The sequence below is a fragment of the Suillus subalutaceus genome (assembly GCF_016647625.1).
Source record: "Suillus subalutaceus strain FC151 chromosome Unknown DFJ58scaffold_376, whole genome shotgun sequence".
NCBI lineage: Eukaryota > Fungi > Basidiomycota > Agaricomycetes > Boletales > Suillaceae > Suillus > Suillus subalutaceus.
In genome coordinates, this window is record NW_024540625.1 from 1704 (window position 1) to 16243 (window position 14540).

A 14540-nucleotide genomic window follows, 5' to 3' on the forward strand; every position below is an offset into this window, starting at 1 on the left:
CGGTCACCTCTGAATGATGCTCTCGAGCAATACATGACGTCCGTGGATGAGGCTGCTATCAGGGAGGCTCTGAGAGATCATCAGGAAAAACCCGAGGAAAAAAACACATAATTTTGATAAAACGATGTAATTCAGAGAATTCTATGTAATTACAAGTATTAAGATAAAACTAGCTGAAAGACGATAAAGCACAATGAGATTCTCGATAATCATTTGAATAAAGAAAAAGTATATCTATCTATGTATGAATTCAACCAAAAAGTATTACAATTATCGAGAACCGTATCACTCGTCCACTCTCGCGGGACAACAGCTCCAAAATTCGCATCAGATGGACACTACGCACAATATTGGCCAATGGCACGATACTTGCTACTTTTTCCACCACCGCGCAATGATCGCGAGAGCTTGTAAAGTCCGTGATGTCGATCGGGAGCCGAAGTGAATGGTTCAAAACCATTCGATGTAAGCGAAGTGAGTGGGAAACCTTGACTGTTGGCGAAAACCAGGAGTGGAACTGATTTTGAGGGTAACGAGAAAATGACTCGCACTTGCCCAACGCGGACTCCTAGATTCAGACGACTGTGAGTGACTCCATCCTTAGCAAATAGTGGTGGCGAAACGTACCTTCTATACTAACAACATCTTGGATTCCCAGAAATACTCACCAGAGCAGTATCTGAACGGCGAGGCCGCAGACTCGACCCTGAGTTGCATTGTGGTCTGGCATGTACAGAGTCCAACGTGGCTGTTGCATCACCGTGACCACGAGCGTCTACTGAGAGCCACTTTACCCTGTGAAAAACGGGGAGAGTTCGGAATGGGAAATGGACGTCCTGCGCTAACACATCCAGTGTTTGACTACGGAGGGGGATAGGATCACTGGCATGATTGAGTTGAGTGATATAGCGTGCAAGCGCTTCACGGAAATAGGTAGCACCGTAATCTTCGATGAGCTTGTCTATACTGACGGCCTTTGCAGTAGGGTGCTTTGAAACAGATTGAAGCCGACGAAAAGTCATATTGGGGGGGCGCGAATGGTAAGGCATAGTCTCTTCGGCACCAGCACATCGCCAGTTGATATACTTGTCATGGCGCATAATCTTCTCCTTGCGCTCGAGCCACCGCGTCATCTGCACAAATTCATCTTTGTGATTTGTAGCACGGTAAGCGTCCTTCGCGAAATCGATGTGAAGTCGTTCGGTATACTCAGTGTTATAGTTGTCCGTCGTACCAAACATCATAATCATGGCAGAATAGTGGCGAGCGGCATGCAGTTTAGGTAAATCGAAATTAGAACGGATACCGAGGTCAATGAAGATATCCTTATTCTTGTGGAAAAGGTCGAGTGCGTCATCCAGGAGCTGTAGTGACTCCAAGCTATGACATGGATATTGAGCAAGATAGAGGAAGTCCAGTAGGCCTTGCACTGCTCGTAGAAGACGGCCCGCATTTAGATTATTGGGCAAACGGATGCCGATGACGATGCCAAGGAGAAAACGGCAGATTTGAGCGTGTTCAGTTCCGCTTATACGCGACAAGCAGGTGATACCCTTGCTGAACAAATGTATATGGTGATTGGGAGGAAGACGGCGACACCGAGCGTCAATTTCGGCTCCTCCGCACGCGGCTGATAACCAACCTAAGAGATGCTTTATCAAGCCTTGATATAATTGATGTAACACGTCTGGTGTGATTGCACGGAATATGTTGGTGAATGGGAGATCTTCCCAGAAAGGATGGACAATGGGCTTGATGCCTGCTGCCGCGCAAGCACGTACAAATGATAGATTCCCTTCGTCAAGGGCAGCGAGGGCATCTAGCACCTTGGTTAGATTCCGTAGATGAAAAGGAGCCGTGTTGCTACCCCGTGTCGTCCGCGTCCACGTCGCATTTTGGGCACTCTCCAAACTTGATCCCAGTCACAAGAAGCTGTTCTGGGTAGTCACCCCACAAAGCTGGCAAATAATGGGTGGCAACGGCGGAGGGCACCATCCCCACTAGCCATACGAAGTCCATCTACTCCTATGGACTTCAGCGGAGCGAGAACACGACGCAAGCATGCGTGATAAAGGTTTGCCAAAGTCCGGCGGCGTGAAGCTTTGTTGGTGATATGCTGAAGGCGTGTACAAGGTAAATAAGCTAGAAGTATATGTGCCCCACGCGAAGGCTTGCGTCGTATTTCCTTCGGGATGTTGCCAATGGTGAGATACACAGGATAGACGGACTTGTTGCGGAACAATGTGACTTGTGTTTTGTCGGACGAGATAATGATGGGAATGATGGTGCCGCCTGGATTATCCTTGTCGAGTTTTTTCTAAAGTATTGTAAGTATCATATCTCATACAGACATAATGTCATTCGTACCTGTGTATCCCACCACCATTTGCCGGTGTGCATATCATGAAAGAGACGAATCGTCTCGTCTTCATCAGAATAATGCCGCTCAGGCGCAAATGCTAGATATTTGGCAAAGTCCGGATCACCATACAACGACTTGACACATTCGATGACGTCGCGATAATAGATGTCAAACGCTTCTCCAGCGACCACGATCTGCTCACGTTTGAACTTAGGACGGCCAGTCAGAAGCCCATGGTCGACAATAGTGTTCAGCTCATTCGCATTCTTGAACGAGAGTGATAAGCGTTCACTGATCTGAGAATCAAAATCATTAGTTAGTACAATGACTTTCGGAACAAATAGTATCCAACTCACCCCCCTCGATTGCAAGCAAATCTGACAATGCCGTCGAACTCAGACCACGAAGCTTGGCCCATCTGGCGACCTCCCATTCCATCTTGGATGCAAAAGGGTGATACACATTCTCCTCCTCATTGGCCAGATGCGCCTCGTATTCTGCGTTTGCAGCACAACCGCGTGTTATTTGCTGACCAGCACGCAGATCTGGGTAGGGCACCACCACGCAACCACGCTGCCCTTGCACACGTGCTTGAATATCCTGGTGAGCACGGCGTTGATCTTCCCAGCCAGCTTCATCTTCATCGGCCAAATCCTTGATGGCATCCATGGTCGCGTCCTCGACTCGATCTTCAACGGGAGGCTCCCATTCAGGTTCAAAATTCCACCCCTCATCATCATCCTCGTCCCCAGCCTCAGCCTCGCCCCCAGCCTCAGCCTCGTACCCAGGCTCGTCAACCTCGTACCCAGGCTCGTCAATCTCATACCCAAACTCGTCAACCTCGTACCCAGGCTCGTCTTCTGCAGTCGGCTCGTCAGGCTCATCTCGTTGGTCCCTGGTATGTACTTGGGAGCGCGACTGATGGTACAGTGCTCGACAATGTGGGTTGCGGCTCTTGGCCAGATGTTGACTGAGACCAGTTACCGTGAAATCGTCACGGGAACAAGCAGGGCATTGAGTGGACATAGCTATGTTGCTGCGATCTTGGAGATAAGGGCCTTGAGTGTGAGTAGAACTAGAGTAGAGGAGGTGGATCAGTCTCCAATGAACAATACACCTTGTAAGACGATATACCTTGAGTGCGCGATGCTAAAATTTCAGGGAGCGAAAACTTCTGGGGAGTGAGACCGTAACGACAGCACCATGAGGACATCCCACTAACCTAATCAAGGGGGGTTCAGGTAATCCAGGGCCTGTACAACCAGCTGGTCGGCCGTGACGCGGTTGTTGATTCCAGCGCTGGTCAGCCATGACGCGGTTGTTGATTCCAGTGCTGGATGGCCGTGACGCGGTTTGTTGATTCCAGTGCTGGTTGGCCGTGATGTGGTTGTTGATTCCAGCACTGATAAGCGCCAGACAATCCTGGCCGTCCTTTGAAAATTTCAAAACAAAGTTACAAATGAACACCTGAGGTAACGTGACGCGGTTGTTGATTCCAGTGCTGGTTGGCCGTGATGTGGTTGTTGATTCCAGCACTGATAAGCGCCAGACAATCCTGGCCGTCCTTTGAAAATTTCAAAACAAAGTTACAAATGAACACCTGAGGTAACGAGTGTCAGCTTATATGAACCTGGGCGCATGGAATGAGCTCACCATTTCAACTGCCTCCCTGGGCGACGCCCCTTGAAACTGGGGCCACGCACTAAAATTTCACGGAGCCCTCCGAGTCTGAGGCTCGACTCTTTTTCCTTCCAACGTTCTTCGTTAGCTTGTTGTCGCACCTTTCAATCTATATACAATGTCCGCACCTCCTCAGTCTCGTGGTGAGTGACGAGTCCACGCCAACAACTCACCATCAGCGTAGTAGACTCACTGGGTGTCCATAGAGCCGCGAAATGCAAAGAAAAAGGCTATGGAAAATGCAGGTAAGCATGCGAGTCTTGACCGAAAAATTGATACTCACCTCCAACTTGAGTATGGATGCCTACTAAGTCGGCAAGGAAAGTCGCTCGTCAACTTGAGGCGTCTCCAGACCCACCATCAGCTGCCATTGCGAAGCCTAAACAAGTCAAAGAGAAAAAGATCAGCATCGGTGATCTTTGTTTGATGCCATATAAGCCAACTACTCACCTCGAATCAGTTAATGTGCCGCGCACAAACTTGAAAGTAGATCCCGCGCCAACCACTGCCAGCCTTGCTCGTAGCAACAAAGGTTTAGTACCTGCGAAACTGAGTGAGTCACAAATGAAACATAAACATTGGTACTAACCTTAGTGGCCCATGATAGAGCGCAAACATACCAGCGCCAGTGTTACAGAAGACGAGGAGGAGGATGGCGAAGAATCTGATGGCAGCCTTGCGGACTTGGAACGTGATAAGCCTCAGAGGCCTCAAGGTTAGTCATGATGATGATGGTGTAACTTACTCACATGACCGTGTACACGTGACAGCCATTTATGGTCGTCCTCGCAAACTCTGTCGCACATACGCCATGCGTGACGTCTCTGCGTTATTCGAGTCTGACGAAGATCAGGAGGAGGAAAATGGTAGCGATTCTGACGCTGACCGTGAGGAGAGTGAGGGTGAGCCTGGGGATCTGGAGTCAACCGCCATGATGCTCTCTGACGAGGTGAGTGAAAGTTGTTTACTTCAATATAAGCTGTAGTACTCACCACAGTCACGGTGACGGCGTGTCTCAAGGTCCCTTCGCTTGTCGGCAACGTTAAAGTCAACTTGAAGTCAACGCAGGTTAAATCCCGTGGCAAAACCCAGTCTGCCCATGATGCCAAACAAGCTGCAGAGGTGAGTCATGGTGTATACTATGTATTGAACTGACACAATCTTTAGATTCCAACCTGGCGCGATTTCGACAACGCTGAGTCCACTGACGGAACCACTACTGCTTGTGGCGAGTCCTCTGAGCCTTACTCTAGCGACGTCGAAGGTGCTCCGGAACCCAACTCTGCACTGACTCGATCGGCTCAGACCGTTGCTGCTCTCGTTCGAACGGAGAAGGGACATGTCAAATTACTTGATCAAAATAACGAGACTCGGCGAGTAGTGCGGGATGCGATTATTGATGCCAAAGGTTACATCATCTTTGTCGATGCTTATCCTGAGCTAGTCGACAAAACCAAGTTGCACTGCAGTCTCTACTAACAGTGGCTGCGAATCGTGGAGTACACGCCATCAAAGAACGTCTTCAAACCGATGCGCAGTATGCGGCTCACCTCGCTAGTTTAGTAAGTCCTTTGCGTGTCTCAATTTTTCTTATGTTTTAACTATCTTTCATTACTTGAGGTGGAGCCTCGCATTCCGTTACTGCGCCGTGACCTTAAAGTCGCCGCGTGCACCAACATTGATACTTACTTTCGGCTCAGCAATAATGTGGTCAAGGCAAAGAAATTGATGGAGCAGCATGCGTATATCTATGCATTGAAGTTTGATGTAAGTAAATTTGTCCTTCGGTCTTCGCTGCTAGCCTCTGACTAACATTCTTCATCAACAGTTGAACGACGATGCTTCACCCATAGGCAAAAAACCCTACCAGGGTGACCTGCTGATCTTTCTCATATACGAGGCAGTCTTTAGCGGTCCGAAGTCTATCGGCATCAAGTTTGTCGAGCGCTTTGCCAAACTGGCGAACAACAAGGGCAATCGTCCTGAATGCCCCATTCCGTTACTCGCACTTGTGGCAACAGCGGTACCATCCTTTCTACCAATCTCTGTGCTATATTGATTCGTTTTACAGGTCTATGCAGCCCTTTTCTGGAAGACACTCGGCTCACCAGGGAAGTTTAACTTTACAGGGAATCAATTCAGCGAGACGTATGTGTTTCATGTCAAGTTCCTCGAGGACTTGAAGCGGGATGCACCGGGAAAGTTTCATTGCATGATGGCTGATATTTACGAAGCTGTACAGTAAGTTTTACAGGTATTCATGGTGCCATTTCAACTCGGATACTGACTCTGCTACTCGAAGGACCTTGAAACGGAAGGGGAACGATCATTTCGTTAATGAGCATCGAGATGCACTGGGGCTACTCGACCTGGATGGAATGGCAGATGATTAGGTCCTGTATTCATGCTGATCTATACCTGTAAACATCCCAGATTCGTGTATCACACCTTAATTTGCCTAGTCCTCCAAGTTGGCTGTGTTATGTATATCCTTTGATCAAATATTAGTCTTTTTTGCTCGTAATACCATCTAATGTGCGCGATTCGCTATGCTACGTTCGAAATATATTCTCTGAATTTCTCGATATTGCCTTTGAATTCATGATAATTATCCTTTATATACAAGGGAGTAAAAAAGTCTTTCTAAACTAAGTAATCATTCTAAAGCCCATAATTTGAGATAATTCAAGAGGATTACCGAGAATTATCATAGTTTAAAGTAATTTCCTGGGGGAGGGTTTTCCTGATGATGCTGTCGACAGATTTCGTTCCTCTCGGTGGAAAACGCGGTTGATCAAAGCACTTCCATTGGCTCTCAAAGGAAGACGCAGTTTATCAATACAATTCTTCAAGTCATATTGCAGCATTGCCTGTGTAGGTTTCAACACTCTTGATCGTGGCAGTCTCGCTGATTTTGTCTCGATTTTAGGCGATGGATGATGTTTATAGTTGAGCCGAGGTGTTTTGACCATTGTTCGGCCACGAAATTTGAGCGCAACCAATAACTTTGGGAAGGATGGGATTGGAAAAGAAATTGAATAAATAGTTCAATGAGAAAAGCGATGGAAGAGATGCATCAAACTCAAATTACACCACAGGCGGGTTGTGAATGGAATGACCATGAAACAGTAATTTCACGCCATCACTCATGTTCGTTATCGCACCCCTTTTTTTACGTGAATCAAATGCAGGAAATGCACGAGTTTTGTGGACGAAACTGTTTTCGTGACACGGGGGAAGGAATCCAGTCTGAAATTGAAGGGCAACTCCTCCTGCAATAAGTCAAACCTAAGGACTAGCGTTCTTCCTGCTTCCTGACACATTTCCCCCAGCAACGACAGTGCATGAAGAACGTACTTCAAATACTCGAGCAATAAATAAAGTTGCAAAAGACGCTTCTATGAGTAGACGATAGCACGAGAAGGGATACAAAGCAAATATCAAGGAACAGGCCGGGTACACCAATGGGATCAAATATCAAGAGTCAACAGCTTGTACTACTAGGGACTAGCCTGATGAAAACCATGCGAGATAGAACTACACATCAATATGAATAAATACCATCCTCTGCTCGAGCGGCACTTTCGTTTTCACGGCGTGAGTAGCACGGTTGAGTGCCCAGGCCGCCTTCGTACAGTCCATGACACCACCATCCTCCAAATCTTTGAACATGTTCTCATAGAAAGCTTGGACGACGTGCTTTGCAACAACATCGTCGACCTCCCACAGTGCGCTAACGACGCTCTTGAACCCCGAAAACTGGAGACCAGCTGCGAGGTGAATGACTTCGTCGGGCGTCTTCTTATCGCCAACGGCGGTATGACAACCGGATAAGAACGCGAACTCGGCGTGCGGAATGTCTCTCTCCATGATACCGAGCAGCGTCAGATGTTCATCTCTCATGACGAAATGAGAATTGTAAGGCTGCGTGGGGTCCTGCTTGGCATGACAGGCAAGGTGCATCCAGGTGTTCTGCTGGAAAGCTTTGAGTGCACCTGCTCGTGTGGCTGCGTCGCCAGAAATAGTGGTGCAGTTGGCAGTCGCAGGGACGAGCTTATGGACAAGCTCGAGCTCCCTGTCAACAGCCAATAGCACCTTGCCTTTCCCTACACCTGGTGGACCTTGTCCGATCGCTATAAAGGATGGAGGCATACGCTTCTTCATCAACTTTCTAGATCTGATCAGAGCCGAAAGTGTTGGTGCGTAAGAACAGATGTAGAGATCCTCCGGGCATGGCTCCTTGGAGCGATCTGCCTTTGTTTGAAAGGGGTTAGCTGCGTGGAGAGGAATGGACGTGAAAGCTGCAGTTGGACACAGCCAGATTCGAGAGTGGCGCTTTAGTTTGAGGACGTGCTCGAGTACGTTGACAATGGGAAACATGATCTCGTCCCATATTATCCGCGAGAGTACTATTAGATCCGTCATCGGCTCAGTTGGATTCATCCGAGATGCTTGTCGTATTGCCCTGGTGAAGCGATCATTGAGATTGTTCAGATCTGCGAGAGTGACAGACGGAAAGGGAACATGATGGGGGTCTCCTGACGTCGGGATAATGATGGCGCTGCACAAGTGTTGACTCGCAATGAGGATAATGACCGGGCCATGGCGTGCTGCTGCTTGTAGGTCTTTGTATGAAGGTGGGAGTAGGAACCGTGAGAACGCTCGAAGATCATGTATCTCAGCTACCGCAGCTTCCCATTGCTTCAGAAGTCTCCTATACTCTGTTGCTGCCCGATCAACAGCAGCTCTGTCGGTGATAATTGCAGAACTCTGTGCGAAATTGGAAATGTGCTTGCTCAGCTCCAAATAATTGTGCGCCAGTCTCGGATTTGCTGATTCGAGGTCTGCAACTGGAGTCCTGAGTCGAGATGCCAGTGACCATTGCTGGCCACGACCTTGCTCCAGAAGTTCAACTGCCTGTTGTAAATTACCACAACGTATGACACATGAGGCTGCATCTACAGGAAATGATTGTGCATCACGAAAAGCGGTTGCAGCCTCACGCCGTGAGATAAGCGATGATCGCGTCATCACGTGGCTGTCGAAAAGCTCAAAGCACATCTGGTATGCTTCGAGGGCAGATTGATGTTGATGAAGTTCTGCTTGGCGAGCCCAGTCAATAGCCTCTTTGATACGCCGAGGAAATCCTTGACTAGGATGACTGGATGCCATTCGTCGGAAGTTCTCCATTGCGAGCGATAAATCAGCAGAGTTGTGTAGAATCTGGTAACGAGATAAACAGGCCGTCCGCAGCCACGCGTAGCTGAAACACCTGTCCGGGTGTAGTGAAGGCAGAACCGCCAATGATTGTTGGCAGAAAGTAATGGCCTCCTCAACATCTTCATTCACCTGAGTGTGCGTGAAACGAGAGCAGAGCGCTGAGCTAAAATTGTAAAGATTCACATGGCGCCTTGGATCGTCAAGCTGCATTAAGCGAAGGGATTCGCGATACAGATCAATGGCCTCGTTAAGATCGTCGCTGACATCTGATTTATCATATCTGGTTTCAAGCGCGTTGGCCAGGTTGCCAAGCGTGGTGTCACGGTGTGGATGCCCAGGTGGGCACAACATCAGGGCCTCGCGATAGAGGCTGATAGCTCGGGTGATGTCATCAATTTCGCCGCTTATGTCGCTACGGGTGAGGAGGGTGCTCCCTAGGTTGTTCAATGACGAATACCAAGATTCGTTCCCAACAGGGCGCAGGTACAGCGCTTCTTCTTGCAAAAAGATGGCCTCATCGAGGTCATTACATTTGCCTTGGTGATTAAAGCGGAACACGAGTGATAAGGACAAGCTGATCAGGTAGGTATCGTAGTCAGCATGTCCCTCGGGGCACAGTCGAACGGCTTCACGACAAAGTTGTATAGTCTCGTCTATATCATCAATGCTGCCACACTGTTGGAAGCGGGCTTCGACGGCCTGTGCAAGCCAGTGAAGGGCACTGGGACGGAGTTGATGGCCCAGAGGACAGAACTCGAGGACGACTCTTCGAAGGTGGATGTCTGCATCAGATGCATCAGTTGGAAGATCGTTGCATCCACCAATCACATAGTCGACACCATTTTCCCCTGCCGCAATGCTACAAAGGTAGGTGTCCTCTGGACAGAGAGGTAGTAGCTCATGATAGAGTTGTACGGCTTCACGGATGTCGGCAGCAGTACGTTTCTTCTTGTAGCGCCAAGTCAGCGCTGTGGTGAGATTATATAGAGATAAGGGATGATCGGGATGGTGCTGCGGACGCAATGCAAGGGCGTCGCGGAAGAGGGAAGTGGTGGTATTGATGTCCTCACGATGGTTTTCGATATAGCCTTCAAGGCGTGCATACGCAAGATTGGTAAGAGCTGTTGCGTGGTCTAGATGGCTGACCGGACACCGGTCCAGAACTAACTGAAAACGCTCTACAGCATCGTTCAGGTGAGAGACCTTCTTGCTCGTCACGTATTTGGCCAATCGTGCGTGGCCCACATCTGTGTCTCGCGCAATTTTGTAGTCTACGAGGGACTGCAGTGGGTGTTCCGTCAGAAAAAGCTAAGATGACATAGTCCGGCATCACTCACTTCAAACAGTGCGCCGTTTTGATTGTCGGAAGTATGTATAATGGCAACCTTCAGTGTGAGGAAAGGATGGACACCGCGCACGGGTGGGAAGGATATATCTGCGAGACATTAGTATATGGGCATGAACGAGGGGCAAGTTACTCACTGAATGGCTGACCTCCATGATTGAGTAGTTCATCCCACGACATTTGAAGTTTTCCGATCACTTCTCCACTGCCTAGCATTCGATCGACCTCATAGGACGCCCTGATTTCCGCTGATAATGCAGGTGAGGTATGTGATGATCTATAAACCGATGATCAGTTCTCGCATCGCGTCAGAAAGTCTTTATGGACTTTACAGAATCACAGTATCCCCCCACGCTACTGATTGTTCGGATGATAAGACCCTGATAGCCGATTTCCAGCGTTTCCTCGAGTCGACATCGATGGACACATAAATGCCAGCGGGCATGCGCCTGGAGGGGACTCAAAGATTCTTTCCGTTGATGACTGTAGATAGAGTGTGAGGATCATGAAACAAATACCAAGATAATATGGAGGAACTCACTTTCAAGTCTGATATGTCGTTCTTCTGGGCTACTACGCGTAATTGTGGGACGAAATTTCAAACGACGAATGACACGCAGCATCAGAAATTGAGAGGGATTCAGAATGAATGGTAGGAGAAGGCTGAGGGTAGGCGGAATGAGTGGGACTGTGGTTAGAGTTCAACTTAAGAGGGAGAGGAGAAGAGGTTGAGGCCTGGCGCCTAGGATTCAGGCCAGAACATGCTGCAGTGCACGTGTATTTCCATGTTGTCGCTGGAGTCGGCACGATAGACGCTGGTATGACATCAAGCGCTGGGAATCGAGATCACCAACCACTGACCAGGATTAGTGGAAGAATATTCGTAAAATGATGACAAATGCTAACTTGGGGAAGGTTCAAGCGCTTACGCGGCACACCCACTAAGAACAGACGAAGGAGATAAACTGAACTCTCCTGCGACACACTCGAAAGTTGAAACGTTGAAAACTTAATGGCATAGTACTTACAGTATATAAAAAGGCAGTGCTTCTATTGCAGACGCGGGAATTCCCTCTTGTGTGAGATTCAAGGCAAGGCCGCGCCCTCGACGGCGATTTTGCAGAATACATCGTATAGTAAGCACAGCTCAGCGCTCAGCACACTAGTACTCATCCTTCCCATGTGATCGAGTGATCCCCATTCCCAATTCGAATTTCATGTCGTAGCCACCAAAAGAAGCTATACAAGATCAAGAACCTCACAGATGAAGAATCCACCCTTCTGGAACCAGCCGCATGCGCAATACACGGCCTCGATAAACTCATCCCACCCGTCGGAATCGAAGTCCTCATCTTAGGCGCAGGCTCTACTGGCCTCATCCTCGCACAGCTCCTCAAGCTCAACGGCGCCCCGCATCGTCATCGCCGCTAACTCAAGATGGACATTGCCCGATAACTCGAGGCTGGTGATGAATGCATACAGCTTGGCCGCAGGAACCCCGATGCGCAGTGGCAAAAACTCAAAGACGATAACCCGTATGGATTTGATGTGGTGGTCGAAGCTACGGGGGCGGAGAAGATCGCGGATATGTCGATTGGGTATGTACGGAGGGGTGTGTCGTTGCTGAGCGATGATTTACGGAGTATGTGGGAATAAGGCGCTCGTTCATTGGCCACGTCCAAGATATTTGGTGATGAGATTACTGTGAGTGTGTTATTTTTAGTGCTGAGATGTGATGCTAATGATGTACCTTCTATATCTGAAGATCATCGGCTCGTTCTCGCAGATGTACTGCTTCCCACGAGCAGTCGCATACCTCGATAGCGGAAAAGTCAAAGTGAAGGGAATGGCGACAGATGCCTTCAAGCTTGAGGATTACCAACTAGCCATAGACAAGATGAAGAGCAGAGGAGTGTTGAAGATCGCGATCAAGTCATGAGCGCAGATCCGCATCGTGATGGTGCTCCTGCACATAAGTAATACCCTTCATCTGTATCTTATCGCGGCTCGACGCCATGCATGATCCCCATCCCTGTGTCGTCAAAGCCGACGTGAGGCTCCTAACTCATGTATCATGGCGGCACGACTTGATGCGTTCGGCTCTGTAAATGTCACAGTTGCTGTACATATCAGAAGGAAACTGAGCGCTGAGTACTGATTTTTGACCCTGTACAAGCCACACAAGTATGATAGAATTCGACGTGTCGCCACAACCCGCCCAATTCTATCATACGCATACGCCTTGTATTCGAATGCAATCTGCTCAATGCTGTGGAGTCGTCTAGGTGGCTTTCCACCCCCGCACGGAAGGGTGATAAAGGCAAGACGAAGATGAAGATCAAGGCGTCTGAGCACTGAGTCGTGGTCATGGACCAAGACCCGTTTCAGTGCCCGCTCGTTATCTTGATAGAATCATACTTGCGATTGTCAATTTGAGGTCGATTCGCTACTGATTGAGGACTCACGAGGAACAAGAAAGTCCAGTCTCCCAGCTTGGGTTGAGTAATAAGAATCCAACGCCACGCAGTGATGTTTGGGTAGTGCAAGCCGCTAACGCATAATAGGATTCAACGTGTTGACACATGCTTTTTTCTATTATACGAATGCGCCTGGTAACTGGGTATTCGGTTGCGGTGGATGCAGTGCTGTGGAGTCTAGTCTAGATGGATGGTTTTCTAATCCCGCACGGTGATGGTGGGCGATAGAAGAAAAAGAATCAAGATCAAGATCGTTGACTCAGTGGGTTCAAGGTATCCCGTCTGAGTGATAACCGATTTGTATGCGGCCCCCCTCTACGCCCGCCATGGCAATTGTCAATTTGAGGGCGATTTACTACTGAGCTGAGGGGACTTACCGAGGAGTTTCTACAGTTCCTCATCTCCCAGGCTGAGTACTGACACTGTGAAGCGAATTCAAAGGGAAAAGTGAGGTGATATTTGAGTGCACTTGCGACCATGCAGGAGCAAGCGACGCACCACTGAAGACTAGTGAATCAGCTATCGAACCGCCGAAACATCCTCCGAGTCCTCTCCAAGTAGGTTATTTCGTAGCTTTTGAACCACCTCGGACACCATCGATAGTCTACATAGGAAACGAGTGCTGAAATGATAAGTTCAAGATAGAACCGCGCATAAGTCACGGGTTATTGGTCAGCACTGGCAAGTTAACGTTCAACGTTCAGGTCTTCAAGTTCACACTCATTACATAGTACTTACTCTAGCACTTCCAGACTATGAACTCATTTAGCTGGTAAACTGTCGTGTCGGAACGATTGGACTACTAGCATCGGCTGGTCGTAGAAGTCTCACCAACCAAACCCATGCCTTACTCTCCTCCACCACACACCATCTTTTCAGCGAGGTTATGCCCTTTCTCGATTTCCAAACCGAAGGACCAGTTTTGGAAGGACTCCGAGTTCAGGATGCAAACCCACCCAGGAAACCGTGCCATCTCAGTCTGTTCAGGATGGACTCATCACGATTTACATATGAGGAACAGTCCTCTGCGCATTTGGGACGCAGGCTAGTAATCCGGAGAAGGTTTGAAGCGCCTGTTGGTCAATAATAATACGTTGGTCATCGCAAGGTGTGTTTTCTTATTAAACTACATAGACGACCGTTGAGCTAATTTATCATGATTGTAGAATGCTTGAAATGCTGAGCATATTCATGAGTTTTGAGCAGTCGAACCGGTATACCATTGGTACGTGATATTTAAGTCTTATTGTACGTCAGCTAACAATTAGAATCATCGACATTTGCATTTGTCCTCAATCAGCCAACGAGGCTGGTGAACGCTTGGCTATATTGCTGAAGAACCGCGAGCCGTCCTGTCGATGTTTGCCAGATAAATCTTCCGTACGCATCGTCCTTTTCGTGTTTTAGTCATGGACCTCCACGGTTCACATATTCTCTGGGTGCGGTTCATACCACT

General features: G+C 48.5%; 2 protein-coding genes across 2 annotated transcripts; one reads left to right on the forward strand and one right to left on the reverse strand.

The window, feature by feature from the left end:
• Positions 1-209: 209 nt before the first annotated feature.
• On the reverse strand, positions 210-3388 carry DFJ58DRAFT_719762 (uncharacterized protein; the record flags this gene model as incomplete). Its single annotated transcript, XM_041384677.1, has 8 exons — positions 210-313; positions 347-599; positions 669-1826; positions 1868-1932; positions 1981-2317; positions 2368-2653; positions 2715-2907; positions 2950-3388. 8 exons carry the CDS (start codon positions 3386-3388, stop codon positions 210-212), a joined length of 2835 nt encoding a protein of 944 aa, XP_041235056.1.
• A 2130-nt stretch (positions 3389-5518) lies between these two features.
• DFJ58DRAFT_826525 (uncharacterized protein) lies at positions 5519-6518 on the forward strand. The gene is made up of 5 exons (XM_041392196.1): positions 5519-5604; positions 5663-5809; positions 5871-6065; positions 6114-6283; positions 6345-6518. The coding sequence occupies exons 2-5, from the start codon at positions 5771-5773 to the stop codon at positions 6433-6435; spliced, it is 495 nt and encodes a 164-aa protein (XP_041235057.1). The 5' UTR covers positions 5519-5604; positions 5663-5770; the 3' UTR covers positions 6436-6518.
• The last annotated feature ends 8022 nt before the right edge of the window (positions 6519-14540 follow it).

Coding starts and splice junctions, on each gene's coding strand:
- DFJ58DRAFT_826525 (XM_041392196.1), top strand. CDS start 5,771: ATGGAGCAGCATGCGTATATCTATGCATTGAAGTTTGAT. Junction 6,066..6,113: donor TCGCACTTGTGGCAACAGCG/GTACCATCCTTT, acceptor TTCGTTTTACAG/GTCTATGCAGCCCTTTTCTG. Junction 6,284..6,344: donor GATATTTACGAAGCTGTACA/GTAAGTTTTACA, acceptor TGCTACTCGAAG/GACCTTGAAACGGAAGGGGA.